Here is a 17695-nt window from a genome sequence, read left to right as displayed (position 1 = left end):
AAGCATATGTCGCTCCCTTCTCACATTTATCTCCAGACTTCTTCTCCTTGTCCAGATCTGTTCTGCCCTCAACCATCTTCTGTTCATATGACTTTTTTGAAACTTTGCACTTTTAGGGAGAGATAAGGAATTAACTCTGTATACGCAAATTTGCAGAGATTGCAGACCTCATCTCTATATTGTATTTCTCACCTCTATATATAATTTATTTAAAAACATTTTTGCTGTTAACCAACATGTTACCTCTGGAGACACAAATCCACAGTTTGAGAACTGCAAAACTAAGCATCTCTGATGGTATCTTCTAGACTGAGCACTGAGTTTCTTTAGATAGAAAGATGAACCTAAATAATCTATACAGAAGCCTGTGGGACGCCGTAAGATTGGGTCCCTAATCCATGAACTATTGGAACTCATTTACAAAACTTTCTTTAAACATTACATGAATATATTGTCTCATCCTATAGAATTAGAATTTATAATCCCTATTCCATGGTGAGATATCTTTGAGCTATAATATATCTTTCTTTAGATAAAATGCTTTCTGAGGAAAAAATCAGAAATCAAAAAATCATTTTTAAATAAAAAATCAGGTTGTTTTTTATTTAAAAAAAAAAAAAATCATTGATTTTAATCCACCTTGGTTCTCCCAGTAAGCATCTCAATGAGGTCTGAGATGTCTTTATTTCCTTCCAGTGTAGATGAGTGTTTTGAATGAGATTTCTTAGCAGGAAAAAATATATGTAAAATCTGAACTTTATTAAGTAGGAAATTAAAGAAACAAAGTACAAAACATTCTGTTTAGCAACTTAAGACTAAACATGAGCAAGAACTAAACTAGCACCTTGTCAATAAAATTTTCATATTTTCTCCATCCTTCCTTAGAATCATCAGAGCATACATAAAGAAAATGGTATGGTAAAGCCACAGTACATACTTCTTGGCCACAGAATTTCCCATTTTGTTTCCCTGTTAATGTAAGTAGTAGAATTGCTTGCCTGTGAGAGCACTAAATGAAAACTTTCAGATCAGTAGGCAAGCTCTAGTTTTAATGTCACTTTGTTGCTCTGTTGTAGCAAGCTTTCTCTTCACATTTGGTTAACATGTCTGGGACGACATTCCATATTCTTTATGAAAATATGCTTGATATGAATGACATAACTGAGATACTTTATGCTTGATGGCTCATGAAATATACTTGGAAAGGTTACGACTTACTGAATGCAATTATCCAATTTGTACGCCTGTATCGTTTCTGTATCTGAAGTTAGGAATATTGACTATGCATCTGTACTTCAGCTATGCTGCTTTGGGTGATGCCCAGGGCTAACGCTTCAGGTACAACAGTGGAAAAGCCAGGCAGGGGAGATGGCCCATCTGCGAGGACAATGAGCTGTGAAAAACTTGGCCTTCCTGTGACACTCCATACTGCCACTGACTCATGGACACTGTGATGCTACGGAGTCAGGTGGTCTTGTCACCTGATGATATTAAACATTACCTGGGACTTCTTGTAACTTTCCACTGTAAAGAAAGTGGGGGTCACATTTGGGAAACAAAGGATTCCTGCCTTATGTAAATGCTATTTAATAGTGGGGAGGAAGGCAAACAGGACTCCTCCTCTCCATGGCCTGTCTGCCCAAGAGGAAAGACTGCAAAAGGGAAGGCAAGAGGGGAGTCCAATCTGAAAAGGAATATAACGAACTCTGAACCACAGAAACTTTGCAAACTGCCTGCCACAATATCTAGGGTGAGAAATACTATTTGGCCTTACACATTTTTGGATCATTCACACGTCATGTTGAATGAAATGTATTCTAAATGAGGAGGAGAGACCACCAGTTCTCCTTTCCAGGAAATGTAGTGGAAGAATGACTCATAATTAAATCTGGTCAAGTCGACAGACACAAGCATGTTGAGAAACCCCAACCCAGGAGAAAATTTACGGGGGAGGACGGGGGTGGGTATGCAGCAGATGGTACCAATGATGCATCAGACTTCCTAGGCTTAAGAACAGTTCAGCTGTAGGGACTTGTGACATTGTTCACAGATTTGGTAAGCTGGGCCAAGATGGTCTCCGTCTTGTCTGTTGCTGTGGGTCTCAAGGCAAATTTTTTGGAGATTTATGCTGCCTTCTGCCAATTCAGAAATGGTGAGAGGCTTAGGGTTGAATAAAGTTTCTTCTGAGAATTGGCCAACTTAACTCTTTAGTTAAATCGTTCCTATACAAGTGTTGTCAACTTAAGCAGCATGTTTTCTCTTTCTTTCTTTGTCATCTCTCTGGTTACACAGAGCATCTTCTAAACCTGAACTAAGTGTGAAATAGTGTAGGGTTATCTTCCTGAGTTGGCAGGCATGGGGCCATCAGCTATCCTGCTGTTCAGAACTTGTTAAGCAGCAGCAGAATAAATGTTAATTGCAAGAATTTAATTGACAAGACTTGACTTACTATCTCCTAGGTGGCAGTGAAACTTCTGAATAGGTCAGTTTCATGCTGATGCTTCTTGGGAAAGGTCTGAGCAACAGCAGAATAAGACGCTGTGTTTTCCAAGTAAAACTGAAGAGATGCTGGGAGATGGGTAGCTTGGTTAGACTCTTACTACCACTTACAGAGAATCTTGGAATTTATGAAGTGGATGAGAGGAATAGACACTGTTCCTTCCAGTATCCAGAGGAATTTTTGTGGTAACAGGGGAGGCACATTTCACATTATTCTCACATACTAGCCACAGGCTATAAAATATAGGAGTTCCCTAGGCTGTGCCAAGAGTATTTTGGTTATAAGCCAAGCCCAGATGATGGGAGGTTGGTTCTGTTCATTATTCCTGGACAATGGGACCTGGAACACTTAGTCCTGGTAAATGTGTCAAGCCTTATGGAAAGGATGAATGGGAGAGTGGGCAGATGGAAGAAAGCCTAGTTGTGGATGGGAAGTAGGGGAATTATTGTTGGGGTAAAATAGAAAAGATAAACAGAATGAGCAAGCAAGATTTTTGGCAAAAATGGTATAGACAAATGGAGGAGGTAGAATTATGATGTAGGTAAAGAGTGGGGTCGAGGGAGAGAACAGGAAATGAACAACGTAGGAAATATTCTCTTGGAGGAAATAAGAGTAAAGTCCAGTCCAAAAAGGGAAAGCAAGAGACTATTAAACAAACCTACTCCTTTAAATTACAGTGGTGTGGTGATAGATGCTTTATGTTGAGGACAACTACGCTTGGTCAGAATTTGAAAGCCCTGAATAATGGAAGTAAAAATTATGTAGATAAGACTAGAACAGATATCTAGATATGTTGCAGGGCTTTCTGTTTTAGAAAGTTAATGCATTTAGTAGAGTACTTAGAACGAACTAAGATAACAGTGAAGTACGTAAGCATGCTGTGGTATAGGTTCATTAAAGCTGTTTTCCTTTAAACCTGCAAGCGCATCAGATATATTGGAGTTAGACAACTTGTTGTTCCCTCTTGTACAAGTAACTACTATATTTACATCTACTTTTGGACAAGCAATTGTTTTGTACTGATGTTAACTTTAAAAAAAAAATTGTTTGAAGGAGAGGAATTTGGATAGCTTATGACTCTTGATTGCAAGAGTTGTGACCTTTTAAATTTGCTTTTCTAAAAAGTATTATCTTAGTATATATTCACTTTTATAGAAACACTTTTGGAATATAGTAATACTTTTTTTCTCTTTTTTAGATTTGAATCAAACTTACGTGTAGCTCTGCTTTAGTTACTCTTGTACAAATATTGATGGTCGTCATCTGCAACTTCAAGAAAAACAGGTTTAGGGCATGCTTGCACTTTGGTAAAGACATAGGTAAAGTAGTTTTGTTTAAGGTAGGGTGATCAGATGTCCCAATTTTATAGGAACAGTCCCGATATTTGGTTTGTTTTTTTTTAAATATGGGCTCCCACCCCGTCCCGATTTTTTCACACTTGTTATCTGGACATCCTAGTTTAAGGAAACGTTAGGAAATGTAACAATTAAATGCTCACAGGTCTTAAAATATTAGCTAAGTCTGCTATGTTTTGGTTAAGAAAACTCTTTGACTAGATATTACAGTACATATGACACATTAAAACATTGCTCTGTAGCTGGGATTTGGACTTTGAGTGGCAATGGCATATGAGCTCCCTGCACTGTTTTAAATGTACTATTTTTGGCATCTGGGTGTTGGCTTGTCTTTTCAGAAGCAATAGAAAGTTAGTTTAGATGTGCAAGACAGCGATTTGCAATGTGAGCTCTCCTGTAGTACAACTTCTTTAAACATGGGTTGCTGCTTCAGTAAAGAACTAACTACCGGCAAAAATAATGAAAAAACTGGCCTGTTACAAAAATCTGGGGAACAGGAGGCACCGGAAAACAGGATAAGTAAAATTTTACCTTCAATTTTAGAAACTGTGGAAAGTAAGGAGCTGCATGCAGCAGAAAAGACAGCTAATGGGACAGCTGCTTTAGTCAGCTTTGAGTGCATTCATACCGATAATTGCATGGAGTCAAATCCTAAACATGGGTTCTGGGGTAGAAAAACAAAGTATCCTTCATACAAAAGTGTGGAGAACACTGACCCTGGGCCAGTCACTAAAACAAAGTACAACAGACCTTTTAACTTTGTTCTTTCATTTAGTCATATTCTAAAGGTCTTTAACAGATATGAAAATTTGGAAAAGAGTAAAGAAAAGGAAGACTGGGATGGCAGTGAAAGAATAATTGAAAATACCAGTAGGAATACTCAGTGTGTGAATAATACAGAAATCTCTCAATGTAGTAGTCATAATGGAAACAAATATATTCTAGCCAGAGAGCCATGTTGTTCATTGGACTGTGTTTCTCCTTCATGGGAACCGGTGTCTGTAGACCAAAGCTCACAAGAAGAAACTATGTTAAATATGAGTTATCTGGAATATTACCCAGTTAAATGTGAACATTCACAAACACAGAAAGAAGAAACAGTGGAGAATGTTCAAGACAACAGTCATGACAGCCATAGAAAGATTTCAGATGCATCACGCAGACAAACAGCAGTTCCAGTTTTTACCTATATTGATATAGATCACAGACAACATAGAAGAGAGGAGTTTTATAGTATTTGTATTGTAGATGCTGAGGATCTGAGAATGGATGAAGAGATGCCAGCTACTGAGCGTGGAGTGATTGCAGCAGACATAGATAATTCAGCTGTTACAGTTGAAGGAATGTGCAATGTGGTATGCCCTCTAGACACTAGGAAAGAATTTCCAATCCTGCATTCAGCACAAGTAGACGCAGAGTTTAATACACAGAACGAACCCTCTGTAGGTGAAGAGGAACATAGCTCAACCCTGCAAAAAAATGAAACAAAGGAGTATTATCGTATGGATGTCCGATCATCTTATAACAACGTACTGGATAGCAGCTGTCAAACATGTAAGCTAAATATGGACACTATAGCAACAGATGGTTTAAGAACACTAGTATATGATGAGTTTCCTGAAAATAGAATTCAGGGATTGGATACACTAGATAGTGTCAGTTTGAATGAATCAATTAATAGAAACAATGAGTCTGTAAAATTTGTGAATGCTCTCAGAGAAGAACAATATTGTTCTTATTCAAAAGGTGTGAAACATACTGACAGTTCCACTTCTGACATCTTATTGGGTTTAAATGCTAAAGAATATAATTCAGGAAAGACTGAGAGAAATTGTAACATTGAGACCACACCATTTCATGTAAGTGAACATTTACTGAAAACTGAAAAGGAAGCAAATACTAAACAAAAGTTAGATGATACTACAGATAATTTATGTTTTCATTTAGACAGTGATTCCTTTTCAGTGAAGCAAGATCTGGAAAACTTTAGCCAAGAGGATTCCCTACTAAAGCCAGAAAGTAAACTAAATTCTAATGAGAAAACGGACAAATTTCAGACAACATGCAGTGAATTTAGAGAAGAGGCCCCTTTTACTACTTGTGAATGTGACAGTAAATTGGAACAGCCCTTGGAAGATGAAGAAGAGAAATACACAGATGAAATTTTGTGTAGCTTGGAAAATGCTTTGGTTGCAAACATGATTAACATGCCTTCAAAATTGAAGAGTGTTTCAGATTTTCAAACTGATATGAAAGGCAGCACTGAAACAAAGAGAGTGCCAAATATTTTAAGTCCTAATACAATGGAAGATGACAATCATGTGAGCATCATTGGGCAAACTCCCTCATATCAAGCAGATAACATTCCTGTGGAAACTGGCTGTCTGAGGAGGGCTTCATTAAGGGTAAGAAATCATACGTTAGCATCTTGCGAACCACATAACCTAAGTACACATGAAATAATCGAAAAGGAAAACTGTCTAGTATGTCAGATTTCACCAGCGCTGCCAGAAAATAAAAGTAAATTATATGACTATTCCAGTTCATTTAACAAAAACAGTATTTCCTCTGTATCTTTGCTGGCATATTCAAATGTGAATAAAATGGACTTGAATTATAAACAAGATGAACTGTGGGATAAATGTTCATTCCATGCAGTGGAAAATGAATTGAGTGCTGGGACTGACCCTGCCAGATTAACAGATGGTAGTGTAGAAATGGTAAAACAGCCAAAACTAGAAATGCATCAACAGGAGACCGTAAATAATAAAACAGAAAATAGTGAGCCAGATTCTGAAGTTACCATTTTTGATCATGACAGTAATACAGTAAGTCTCAATAGGGACTTAATGCACAATCAGAATGTTTTCTCAGTTATGCATGATAGACCTGTAACTTTGGAAGACTGTACAGATGATAGATTAAAAATGGGAAACAGTTTCAGAAATCATGAAATAGCGAGTAATCTATCAAGCCAAAGATCCTACTCAAATGTTCTTCAGAAAAAAGTGGGAAAATGTGATGTGATAGATAACTGTGATACAGAACTAGAATCTGTTTACATTAAAAGGTCTACTGAACCTTCAGCTGAAGAACTTTCAGAAACGTATGAAAAATGTGTTTCAGATCTACAGGAACTAGAATTTCAAAGGGATGAAGAAAACCTGTGTCACAATCAATCAAAGGAAGAAAATGTTTCTGGTACATCAACTGGCTGCACAGAAGCACAAACCAGTGAGAATAAAAAGTGGTTGGGAGCAGAGAACACTGAATCAGAAAACAGCAGTTACACTCTAAATGCTGAGATGAAAAGTTTGAAAACTCTTTCCACCTCCAATCACAAACAGACTGAAACTTGTGATCTGAACACATCTGATGCAGATTTTTGTGGGGTTTATATTGACCTAGAGCAGGTAGATAGATATGCTGCTACTCCTTCATATGAATTACCTAATGTCCGAGTTGGTGCCAGAGAACTTCAGCAAGGCAATGGGAGGTGTGTTCTAGATCTGATGAAAGATATTTTGAATGAATCAAAAAATACCTGTAAAGTGGATACACCAAATTCCCATGATGAAATGGGTTCACAGTTCCTAACTCTGCAGACTGATGATGCTGATTTAACAAGTCAGATATTTTCTGACACCATTTTTAGTGGTAATAGTGAATATCTGATGGGCTATTTATGGAATACTGCTACTTCTAACACGGTTATGGAGAATAACAGACAAAATATACCTAATGAGAATGTCCAGAACCAGCCTCAAGATTTGACAGTTTCTTCATTCTCTATAGAAGGAGATCCTTATCAATTACTAGTAGCAAAAAATGATGGTATTTGGGGATGGCAAGATGAAGAAATTGTAAGTATTTTTGTAAGCATGATTTATCATTTACAGTATATTAGACTTTAAAGTGTGGCTGAAATTGGGAGCTGGAGTAAATCCAAGTCCAATTTCTGATTTGACTAAACAGTGCAAGTTTCATATACTCTTTCAAAAAGCATATTGATCAGTTTTGGCTTGATTTAAAATTACTTTTTGTCATGCTGATATAGTCCAGAAATGTTACTGACCATTGTTAAATCTAGATGAATGCTGTATTTTTGCTGTTTAGAAGTTCAATTCTTGCCAAAGTATGTGAATTTCCAGAATTGAGAATACTGTATAAATGAGATCTTGCTACGACTGTTCATCACAAGTAAGGAAGCTATCTGAAGATTGTCAGTAGTCCCCTTCACTATGGTATCCAGGAGCTATATTTATAAACACAAAATAAAATGTTCTATTCTAATGTATTCTACATCAAGTATATTAAAAACTGCTGAGAGCCTGCATCACTTACAGGGAGTTTTTAATCTTAAACCAAACTTTTTTCAGAGTAGTTCAGATCAGCCCTGCAAGGCATTCATTTATTTCAGTGGAAATGCCTCATGTTATGTCAATATTAATTAGATTTTTAGAACCAAGTAAACCTTGTGCCTGCACACTTCACACCAAGTACTCCTCACAAGGATGGATGGTACAGTGGGGTAGGGCACTCGGCCCAGACATGGGAAATTAGAGTTCAGTTCCCTGCTCTGCCACAGTTTCCTGCTCTGCTATATGAACTTGGGGAGATCACTTCAATCCATACTTGAAAAGGTAGTTTAGGCATTGCGGTCCTGAGTGGAGCAACACTTAAATACATGTTAAAAACTCTGCACCTTAGTCTCTGTTCCCCATCTGCAAAATGTGATAATAGCACTTCCCTTCCAGAGGTGTTGAGAATAAATACATGGAGAAATTGACACTGAGGTACAATAGTGATGGGGATAGATACATGTGCTATACATCAATCTTGCTAATTTACCCCATCCTCCCCACCTCAGTCTCTTGTAGCATGAATTATTCCCACATTCCATCACTCACTTCAGCTCATCAGTTCTCTACACCCCTAATTTAATCACTTTTCTCTTCCCCCCACCAAACCCAACCCTAAAATTCATCACTTTCCTCTCCTCTTCTGCTAAATCTGTTACATTATAATAAGTTCCTTGGTGGCAATGGCAGCAACATCACACCCAAATTGGGTAGGCCACAAGTCCTCTCTGATGGCAAATGCCTCTCCCTTTCCTTGCTGCTCCACTTCTGCTATTCTTGGGCCATGGGGCTTCTGCTTTGCCTCCTCCTTTATTTAGGGAGGAGGCATGTGGAGCTCCTGAAATCTTTAGTTCCTTCCTGGAAAGGGATTAGGAACTTGGGTATCTTCTGCTCACCTTTTGAGGAGGGCATCATGGAATTGAGGGGGAGGAAGAGGCTCCAGCGGAGCTAAATAAGAATGCTCAGCGTTAGGTCTTGGCCAACTGGGGGAGAGAAAAGAAGAAACTTGACTTGCTGCTCCTTCTCCAACCCTGCCTTGGTTCACTAGCAAAGCAGTGGAGTTACACTGGACCTGTAGGTGGATCAGTAGCAGCTGCTCTTACCTTGCACAGCAATTTCAGCACCTGCACCTGATTCACATTTTTAAGGTCCTTTGCAATCATTAGGGCTGGGAATTTACTTTGTTTTAAAATGGAAGCTGGTGGCATTGGTCATAATCACTTGGGTAAGCTTCCTGTGCAAGCAGGCAAGTGGGATTTTGCAAATCTGTTTTAGGTTAACTAAAAATACTTACACTCTACCACTTTATCTTCTTAAATATTGCAAGCCAGAGGAAAACAGTGATTTAATTTCTTCACATCTGCTCACCGTGTGTGTGTGTGTGTGTGTGTGTACACTAGCACAATGCTGTAATGCTTGGGTTGCAAGCAGTTCATAATATAAACTGTTCACTGAATATAGGTCTGTCGCATCTTACGCGCATTTAACATGCACGATTTCAGCTGTATGTGGTCGGCAAAAACAAAAAGAGGAAAAGTAACAATTTTAATACTGTACCTGTAGTGCGGGCGATTCCGCCTGCCATTCAACTCAATGTAATTTTGACTATACGCAGTTTTCGCTTTACGCGCTAACCACGGAACAGAACCCCCACGTAAGATGAGACTCGCCTGTACCATCTGTAATACTTTTTTAATGAACTAATATTTGAAACTTTTGAACTGAATTTTGTGAACTTAAGTCTAGTAGTTGGTGTCAAATAGGAAGTAAATCAATTGGAAAAATGTGAGTAGTCTTCAGAAAATTGAAAATTCATAACTTTTTTGTGCTTGAAAGATAAGGTAAAATGTGCCATAACTTATTATGCTGGGAAATGCTTGAAATGCACTGTCTACATTGAAGTGCAATGTGCTGGCTCTGTGATCATTCAGCAGTATAGTGCCATAATATTTGTATTTTGGAAAAGCTGGACAATAAATAGCAAAGCATGCCTGAATTCAGCAGCATTTAAAAGTGTATTACCTGCCACACACTCATTACCCTTTTAAAACTAGTATTGACCTGGTTGTAAAAATGTGTGAATTGGTAGTGTAAGTGGAACAGAATTATTTTCAGCACCATTTCCATTGTAGTGATATTTATAATGATGCTGGAAACAGTGTTGACCTATTCTATTGATACTAATTGTTTTCCAGTGCTGGTTAAGGGAGGGGGCATACAGTGTCAGCAGCATCAATTCAGTTTGCTTGTATAGGTGGTGCTAAATGAACATACCAAATTATCATGTTCTAAAATCAACTTTTTGGCCACCTTCTTGCCAAATGGCATTACCCAAGTTTTGTCATACATACCTCATATGGTGCTATTTTTCTCCTCTGTTTTCACAGGAACAGACAGGGAACAAATCTATTGAATCTGTTAGGGGGCTGGAGCACATGACTTATGAGGAGAGGCTGAGGGAACTGGGATTGTTTAATCTGCAGAAGAGAAGAATATGGGGGGATTTGATAACTGCTTTCAACTGCCTGAAAGGGGGTTCCAAAAAGGATGGATCTAGACTGTTCTCAGTGGTACCCAATGACAGAACAAGGAGTAATGGTCTCAAGTTGCAGTGGGGAAGGTTTAGGTTGGATATTAGGAAAAACATTAGTCTTTGTAGCCTGCAGAAATATTAAGTTCTACACAACGGTATTGTCCTTGCACCAGTAGTTATATTACTGTTTCTCTTTTTTTCCTCAATACAATCCTGTGGTGAAGAAACTTGGGATGCTCTCTAGCATTATATGTCAGGTTTCTTTTATGTCACACACATAAATGTGACTCATCTACAAAGTACATAATCCAAAATTTCTTTTGTAGGAGTCAACCAAGGTTTCTGAGTTAAATCCTAATGCAAAGGTATGGGGGAATCATATGTTACATTTGGAAGCTAGTGGTGCCACTGATGGTAGTGTGAACAAAACCTGGGAAGAAATACCTGACCATCCTCCAGATTCCTGCAAAGAAGGTATGAATAATAGTTTTAAAAGCTTTCGTTCTGGCTGAAGTAAACCCAGTCCAGAACTTCCGAGTAATGTCACAAATTTTCTAATGTAAGACACAACCATGAAAACCATTAAGAAAACAAAGGTATTCTCAGATTTCTTCCAGAATACAGTTCTTTACTGAGGTTTATTTATATAAATCAGTTATTGCAAATGAGAGTTTAGACCTCCTTAATGAAAAATCCTCTTCAGACATTTTCTTGTAATCCTTGCTACAGGACTGGATGCCAATGGTGATGGTGACAAAAAGCAGCAAAATGCAGTGTTAACAGAACTGCAAGAGCCAACGCTAACAGTTCCAGGGTCGGACCAAAGAGAGATGAACCCTTTGGCTCTAGATAATTCAGAGTATGAATCGATACGTGAAACCACCCAGACAGGCAAGAAAAGCAACTTTCTTTATGCTTGGATAGAAATTTAATTGTAAACTCTTTGCCTTGTAACTGAATAATGAAAATATTTATACAGTAAAACCTCAGAGTTAAACACCTCGGGAATGGAGGTTGTTCATAACTCTGAAATGTTTGTAACTCTGAACAAAACGTTATGGTGGTTCTTTCAAAAGTTTACGTCTGAACATTGATTTAATACAGATTTGAAACTTCACTGTACTGAAGAACGCTGCTTTTAACCATCTTAATTTAAATGAAACAAGCACAGAAACAACTGCCTTGTTATCCTTTTTTTAACGTTCCCTTTATTTGTTTAGTAGTTCACATTTAACACGGTACTATACTGTAGTTGCTTTTTTGTCTCCGCTGCTGCCTGATTACATACTTCTGGTGTGTGGTCAGTTCATAACTCTGGTGTTCATAAACCTGAGATTCTACTGTACTATATACAAACATCACTGAAAATAATCACTCTTGCTCGTCAAACACATCTTACAGAATGTGTTCAAAATCTAAATTCTGTCAAAGTACAGTAGTTTTCACTTAAAATTAACATGGTAATATAAACATGGTTCTTACACAATATTGCATTTTGTGGGTGTTAAATATACAATAAGTGTAGGTAGATCAGCTAATAAGTGTCTAATACTTGTGTGAAACAAAAGACAATATTAATTAGTATGAAGACTTTTTACAAATATGAATTTTTCGCTTATCCTCTTTTGTTTGTCTTATGAAACTGTTTCACACATTCTTCTGATTCCCCCTTGTTACAAGCTTCTTAGTGAAGCTCTAAATGACCAAACTTTGTAGTGGTCTGTTTTAGTAAAGTTTTCAGATTACTGCAGCAGGGTCTTGCTATACTTACTGTTAACTAGCTCTTTTTTTAAGTGTATATTATAATGATTATGTAGCATAGTGTCAGGAATAGAGTCCAGTTCTGACTTTTTAGTGGCATAACAACTAACAGCTTCAGGGATGGGGGGAGAAGGAAAGAGAAGAGAAATAGGTGAAGGTGAATTAAGAAGGAAGAAAAACAAAAGGCTGTAATGGTGGTGGGTTCTAGAGATGAGCACATTTTTCCTCTGAATGGAAGAGATTACTAAACAGGCAGTAAATAGTCACTGAACATTTAGTTTATAACATGTTTGATCTTTGTACATACCTGCCATTGACCTCATTGGGAGTCTTCACTCTAGAGTGATTGTAGTATGTAGTCCTACACTTGTACACTAGTCCAAGGGCAATAATTAGAAACAGAATTTGACCTTCTTGACACAGAGTTTGACATCCCTGGTCTAGGAGACACAAACATAACATTTTGCAGCAAGGGGGAAAATATATTGTCTGATCAGATGTGGCTGTAACCATTTGTACATCAATTGCGTTTACGAAAATGGTACTGTAAAATTGTGGTTTGAGTTACAGCAACTACGTCTTTACTTCAGAGTTGTAGTGTTTGTGAATTTGGAACACGGTGGTGAGGGCATTGAGAACTGATCCATTTTCACCGAACTTCATTGGACCTTGGCCCCCTTCTAACAACAAAAAATACTACACAATCTCAGGCGAGGGCCCTGAAGCCTGAGCCGGCCCGAGCCCTGCCACCCCATGGGGGAGGGAAGAGCAAAACCAAAGCCCAAGAGCTTCACCCCTGGGCAGGGGGCCTATAACTTGAGCCTTGCCACCCAGGGCTGAAGCCCTCAGCTTTGGCTTCACTGTGGGGCTTGGGCTTCAGCTCTGGGCGGTTGGGTTCAGGTTACAGACCCCCTGCCCAGGGCTGAAGTCTCAAGGGTGGTGGGGCTCGGGCTTTGGCTTTGGGCCCAGGCCCCAGCAAGTCTGACGCCCTCCCTGGCAATCCCATTGAAACAGTGTCGTGACCACTTTGGGGTCCCAACCAGTAGTTTGAGAATTGACTGCACTGCTTTCTTCCTATTTGCAAGGGGTTACTCAACCTTGAATTTACTTAAGTTTCTTTTCAGTTGTGTAAGTGTGATTAAAACCAAGTCCAACTCAAGTATTTACATACCTTTCCATCAAAAAAACCTAGGAGTCCTTGTGGCACCTTGGAGACTAACAAATTTATTTGGGCATTAGCTTTTGTGAGCTAGAAACCACTTAATCTAGCCCACAAAAGCTCATGCCTAAATAAATTTTAGTCTCTCAGGTGCTACAAGGACTTCTTGTTTTTTCTTATACGGACTAACACGGCTACCACTCTGAAGACTGATACCTTACTATATACTTCCAGCTCTTCTCTTAAGCTCTTCCAACTGCTTCTGGGCACAGTGAGAGACTTAGATGATATCCAGACATATTGCTTTATTAATCTTTTATATTCGTGATGTAGGGATTAGTAATTCCTTACTTTTCTAATTAAGTCATATTTTTAAGTATCTAGCATTAGAGGCTTATTAATGTTCAGAGTGTAGGCTACAGCTGATCCTGTGTCTGACATTTTGAAGTTACTTTTAGTGCTTTCTGGCAGAATTCACTTTTAGATTTCACTGTTTCTATTCGATTTAATCTTACAACCGTACATCTTCCATACTTAGGAGGAAATGACCAATTGCAGCCAGAAGGTCAGGAAGACCTACGAGAAGTGCTTAAAAAAACACTGGAATTCTGCTTATCTAGGTATGTATAATACGTAAATATGGGAAGTCGTAGGATAGTTAGGATCTTGTTATATATTACTTTCTATCCCTAAGACGTGATGGGATCTCTCTCTTCCAAAAGTAAAAACTTAGTGGAAGGGAATAGCAATATTAGAGGAAATGATCCATAAAAAAAGTCCAGCATGTAATGTTACTGATATATTCTGTAGCTCAAACAGAAACAATGAATTCAGTGCAGAAATTCCTGCATCGGGTGCTGTGGCCTGTGTTTTATGCAGGAGGTCAACAGTAGTTGCTTCTGGCCTTAAAATTAATGAATCTACTGTTCTGAAATTCATAACCCAGTTTTATTCATCATAACTCTGTTCTACTCCGCTACCTTTTTTATGAATTTAGATTGAGGATAGTGAAACTACTATGAAATAAATCAAATACAATTCATAAGGTTGTTTTTGTTTCTGTACCAGAGGGCTTTGATATGCTTGTGCATTCTGCCTATGCATCTGTATTTGAGATGAAGTAAATAATTCCTTTCATCTTACATGGTTAAAAAACTAATACAAGATGTTAACCCTTGAACTCCTGTGTTTCCACTTAGTTAACATCCACTTCCAATTGAAATAGTCCATTGAAATAGTGGAATTTTCAGGACTTCCATATTGAGGAAGATGGATCACTTGCCTCTTCCAAGTATGCCAGCACAATTTGTGGCAGTGAAATGGCTAATGGTCGGTGGTAATTCTAACAATTGGTTTGAAGTGGAACAGCAAAATAATGATGCTGAGTGGTTCTGATGGGGAAAATGGCTGAAAATATATTCTCAAGATAAAGGATGCTGTAAGAATTTGGTACTTCCCACTTTATGGAGATGACTATAACATTCCACCATGGGAGTTTGTCTTTGCAAATAATCCTTTTTGCACATGATGAATTTAGTGGGAAACGAGGATTAACCACTTATTTTTCTTTCCAACAGAGAGAATCTTGCCAGTGACATGTACCTTATATCACAGATGGACAGTGATCAGTATGTGCCAATAATGACAGTAGCAAACCTTGATCATGTCAAGAAACTCAGTACTGATATGGATTTGATTGTGGAAGTGCTGAGATGTAAGTAAATGGTGTATTTTGACAGCATTTTGTCATTCATATTGAATGCTTTAGGACCTACTAAATATTTGCAACTTAAATAAGGCCACTTAAAACTATTGAACATGAACGAATATTCAGCCTTTCATATAATGCTAGCACATTCATATTTCAGTGCATTAGACAGAATTTCATGGTTGCTAGTGTAGTTTTAATTGGATTAAGGGTCTGTCTGTCTACTGTGACAACGAGCATGTTTAAGATGTTTAGAAAGAAACCACGTTTTACACTATGACGTTTTACACAAACTGGATCAAAATTATGTTTAAAAACAGGTCTATGTAAACAGTGCAGGCAGACCTTAAATGACTAGGTCTTTCAGGGTGTAAAAGTGCTTCACTTACTGTTTTCTAAAACCAGATTTTTTTTTCCCCGTTTCCTCTTAGCATTGCCTTTAGTCCAAGTGGATGAGAAGGGAGAGAAAGTCAGGCCAAATCAGAATCGTTGCATTGTGATTTTACGTGAAGTACCTGAATCTACACCCATTGAAGTAAGGATATTGTAGTTCCATAAAACAAAAAATGCTGCACCCTCTTGACTCAGGAATTCGTATTCTCCAGTTCATAAGAATATACCGAGGAGATTTAACCTACTTTTTAACATTTTTAATGAGATTGCTAGACTTTATAAACCAAAGTCCATTAGAATGATCTGTGGTGTTTCTCTGTAGAAATGCATGGTTTCAAGAACATTACAGTAAGATATGTTTCGCATCAACTTTTGTAAAGGGCTAAAGCACTCAAACTGCTATTGAGACCATACAGAAATTCTTATAAATAAGTTTAAATGCTGATCTCCCTCTATAGAACCATGGTTGTAGGTCCCTTACACTAGGGATCTATTCAGGGGTTTAGGCAGGTGACCATGCCTCCACAATAGATCAGCAGAGTATTTCTCTATGGCCTTCCTAATCTTAGAATCTCCCTCCCTTAAAATATTTTCTGCTTGCCTTGTTTACAATATGCCCCAGTCTCTTTGCTCTGGGGCATAACTAGTAAATGGATAAAATTTTGAAAAGAAAAAACTTCTAACAGAAAAAGTCACTGGTGAAGCCGGAAACCCGTCCTTGAGTGTGAGTTCAGGCATCAGAAGCTTTCCTGTAGCACTGAGGCCATCAGCTTAATATACACTAGTTTGTTGGAAGGAGTGTTAGTGGTCCAGTGGATCAGTAATTGTGGAACGTGAAGAAAAACATTGGGGGAAGGGAGGGACGAGGAGGGGGAAATGTTTGCCAGTTCCTGAATAATGAAGACATTCAGTGCATATCTTTGAAGCAGATTGGACTTGAGATAGTAGAAAGAAGATGGAGCAGCAGAGGGATCCTTAACTACTTCATTTTGGGGAGCAAGAAGGAGGCAAAGAAACTTGACACAGGATGGGAAAGCATAGAAATGAAAATGTACAAGAACAATTAATGTTGAAAGGAATGAAATGTATTATGTTACTGAAGGAAAAAGTAATAGGAAATAACAATGGACTTTAAAGTAAACAAAAGATATGACAAGTCTTCCTTTCAATAATCCAGCTATCTTAACTTTCAAAGTAGTTGGCGAAGAGACATTTCAGGTGCGTACAAAGTTCTTGCATGGGTGTTTTCCCCCTGTCACCCATTTGCTGATTATCATAAGATGTATTGATGCTGGAACTATGTAGCTGATCTGCCTTGAACATTTGCAAAATAGCTGTGTGAACCACTGGCTTTAAAAATGGCCAAGACCTGTCAGAAGCCAAGTGCGTAGTGTAGCTCAACACTGTAGAAACTACAGCAGATGTTAATTGCATACATCTTCTGGCGTAATGGAAAATTGTACAAAGTCTGACCAGAATGTTCAAAACCGCTGTCAGGTCTTCAGAGTCACATCATGGTTCTGGATATTACTTGGCTTTTGGTTCTATGAGTAAAACAGAATGGAATATTCTGTACTTTAGGCAGTACAATTGTAAATTCACAATGAAAAGTATTTTCGCTTCTGTGTTGCCTAAATCCACTATTTTGAGACAACAGAAATCCTGCATTTATTCTCAAATGAAAGCCCTCTAAATAGATTTTTGCTCCTGTTTTTAAACAGTACTGAGAAGAAAAATTCCAGTATGGCCTTCGTAATGCAACATTTCATATTCCTTTATATTAAAAATAAACGTTAAGATTAAGGATTACTGTGGGTATTTTAATCTCTGTTCTTAGTGAAAAGCATTTTTATTCTTGTCTCTTACCAGTAGCTCACATTCAAAGTTCTGCACTTCACAATAACCTTTCTTTTTTTCAAATCCCC

General features: G+C 38.0%; 1 protein-coding gene across 1 annotated transcript in view; it reads left to right on the top strand.

The window, feature by feature from the left end:
* Positions 1–17695, top strand: part of LARP4B (La ribonucleoprotein 4B) — a 109481-nt gene that overhangs the window by 59196 nt on the left and 32590 nt on the right. The window contains exons 3-7 of the mRNA XM_075063380.1: positions 11076–11223; positions 11479–11640; positions 14208–14289; positions 15247–15383; positions 15809–15923. Coding sequence (XP_074919481.1) covers positions 11076–11223; positions 11479–11640; positions 14208–14289; positions 15247–15383; positions 15809–15923 — 644 coding nt within the window. The remainder of the gene's footprint in view (positions 1–11075; positions 11224–11478; positions 11641–14207; positions 14290–15246; positions 15384–15808; positions 15924–17695) is intronic.

Source organism: Chelonoidis abingdonii, chromosome 2 (genome assembly GCF_003597395.2).
Source record: "Chelonoidis abingdonii isolate Lonesome George chromosome 2, CheloAbing_2.0, whole genome shotgun sequence".
NCBI lineage: Eukaryota > Metazoa > Chordata > Testudines > Testudinidae > Chelonoidis > Chelonoidis abingdonii.
This window is presented reverse-complemented; position numbering and strand designations above follow the sequence as displayed.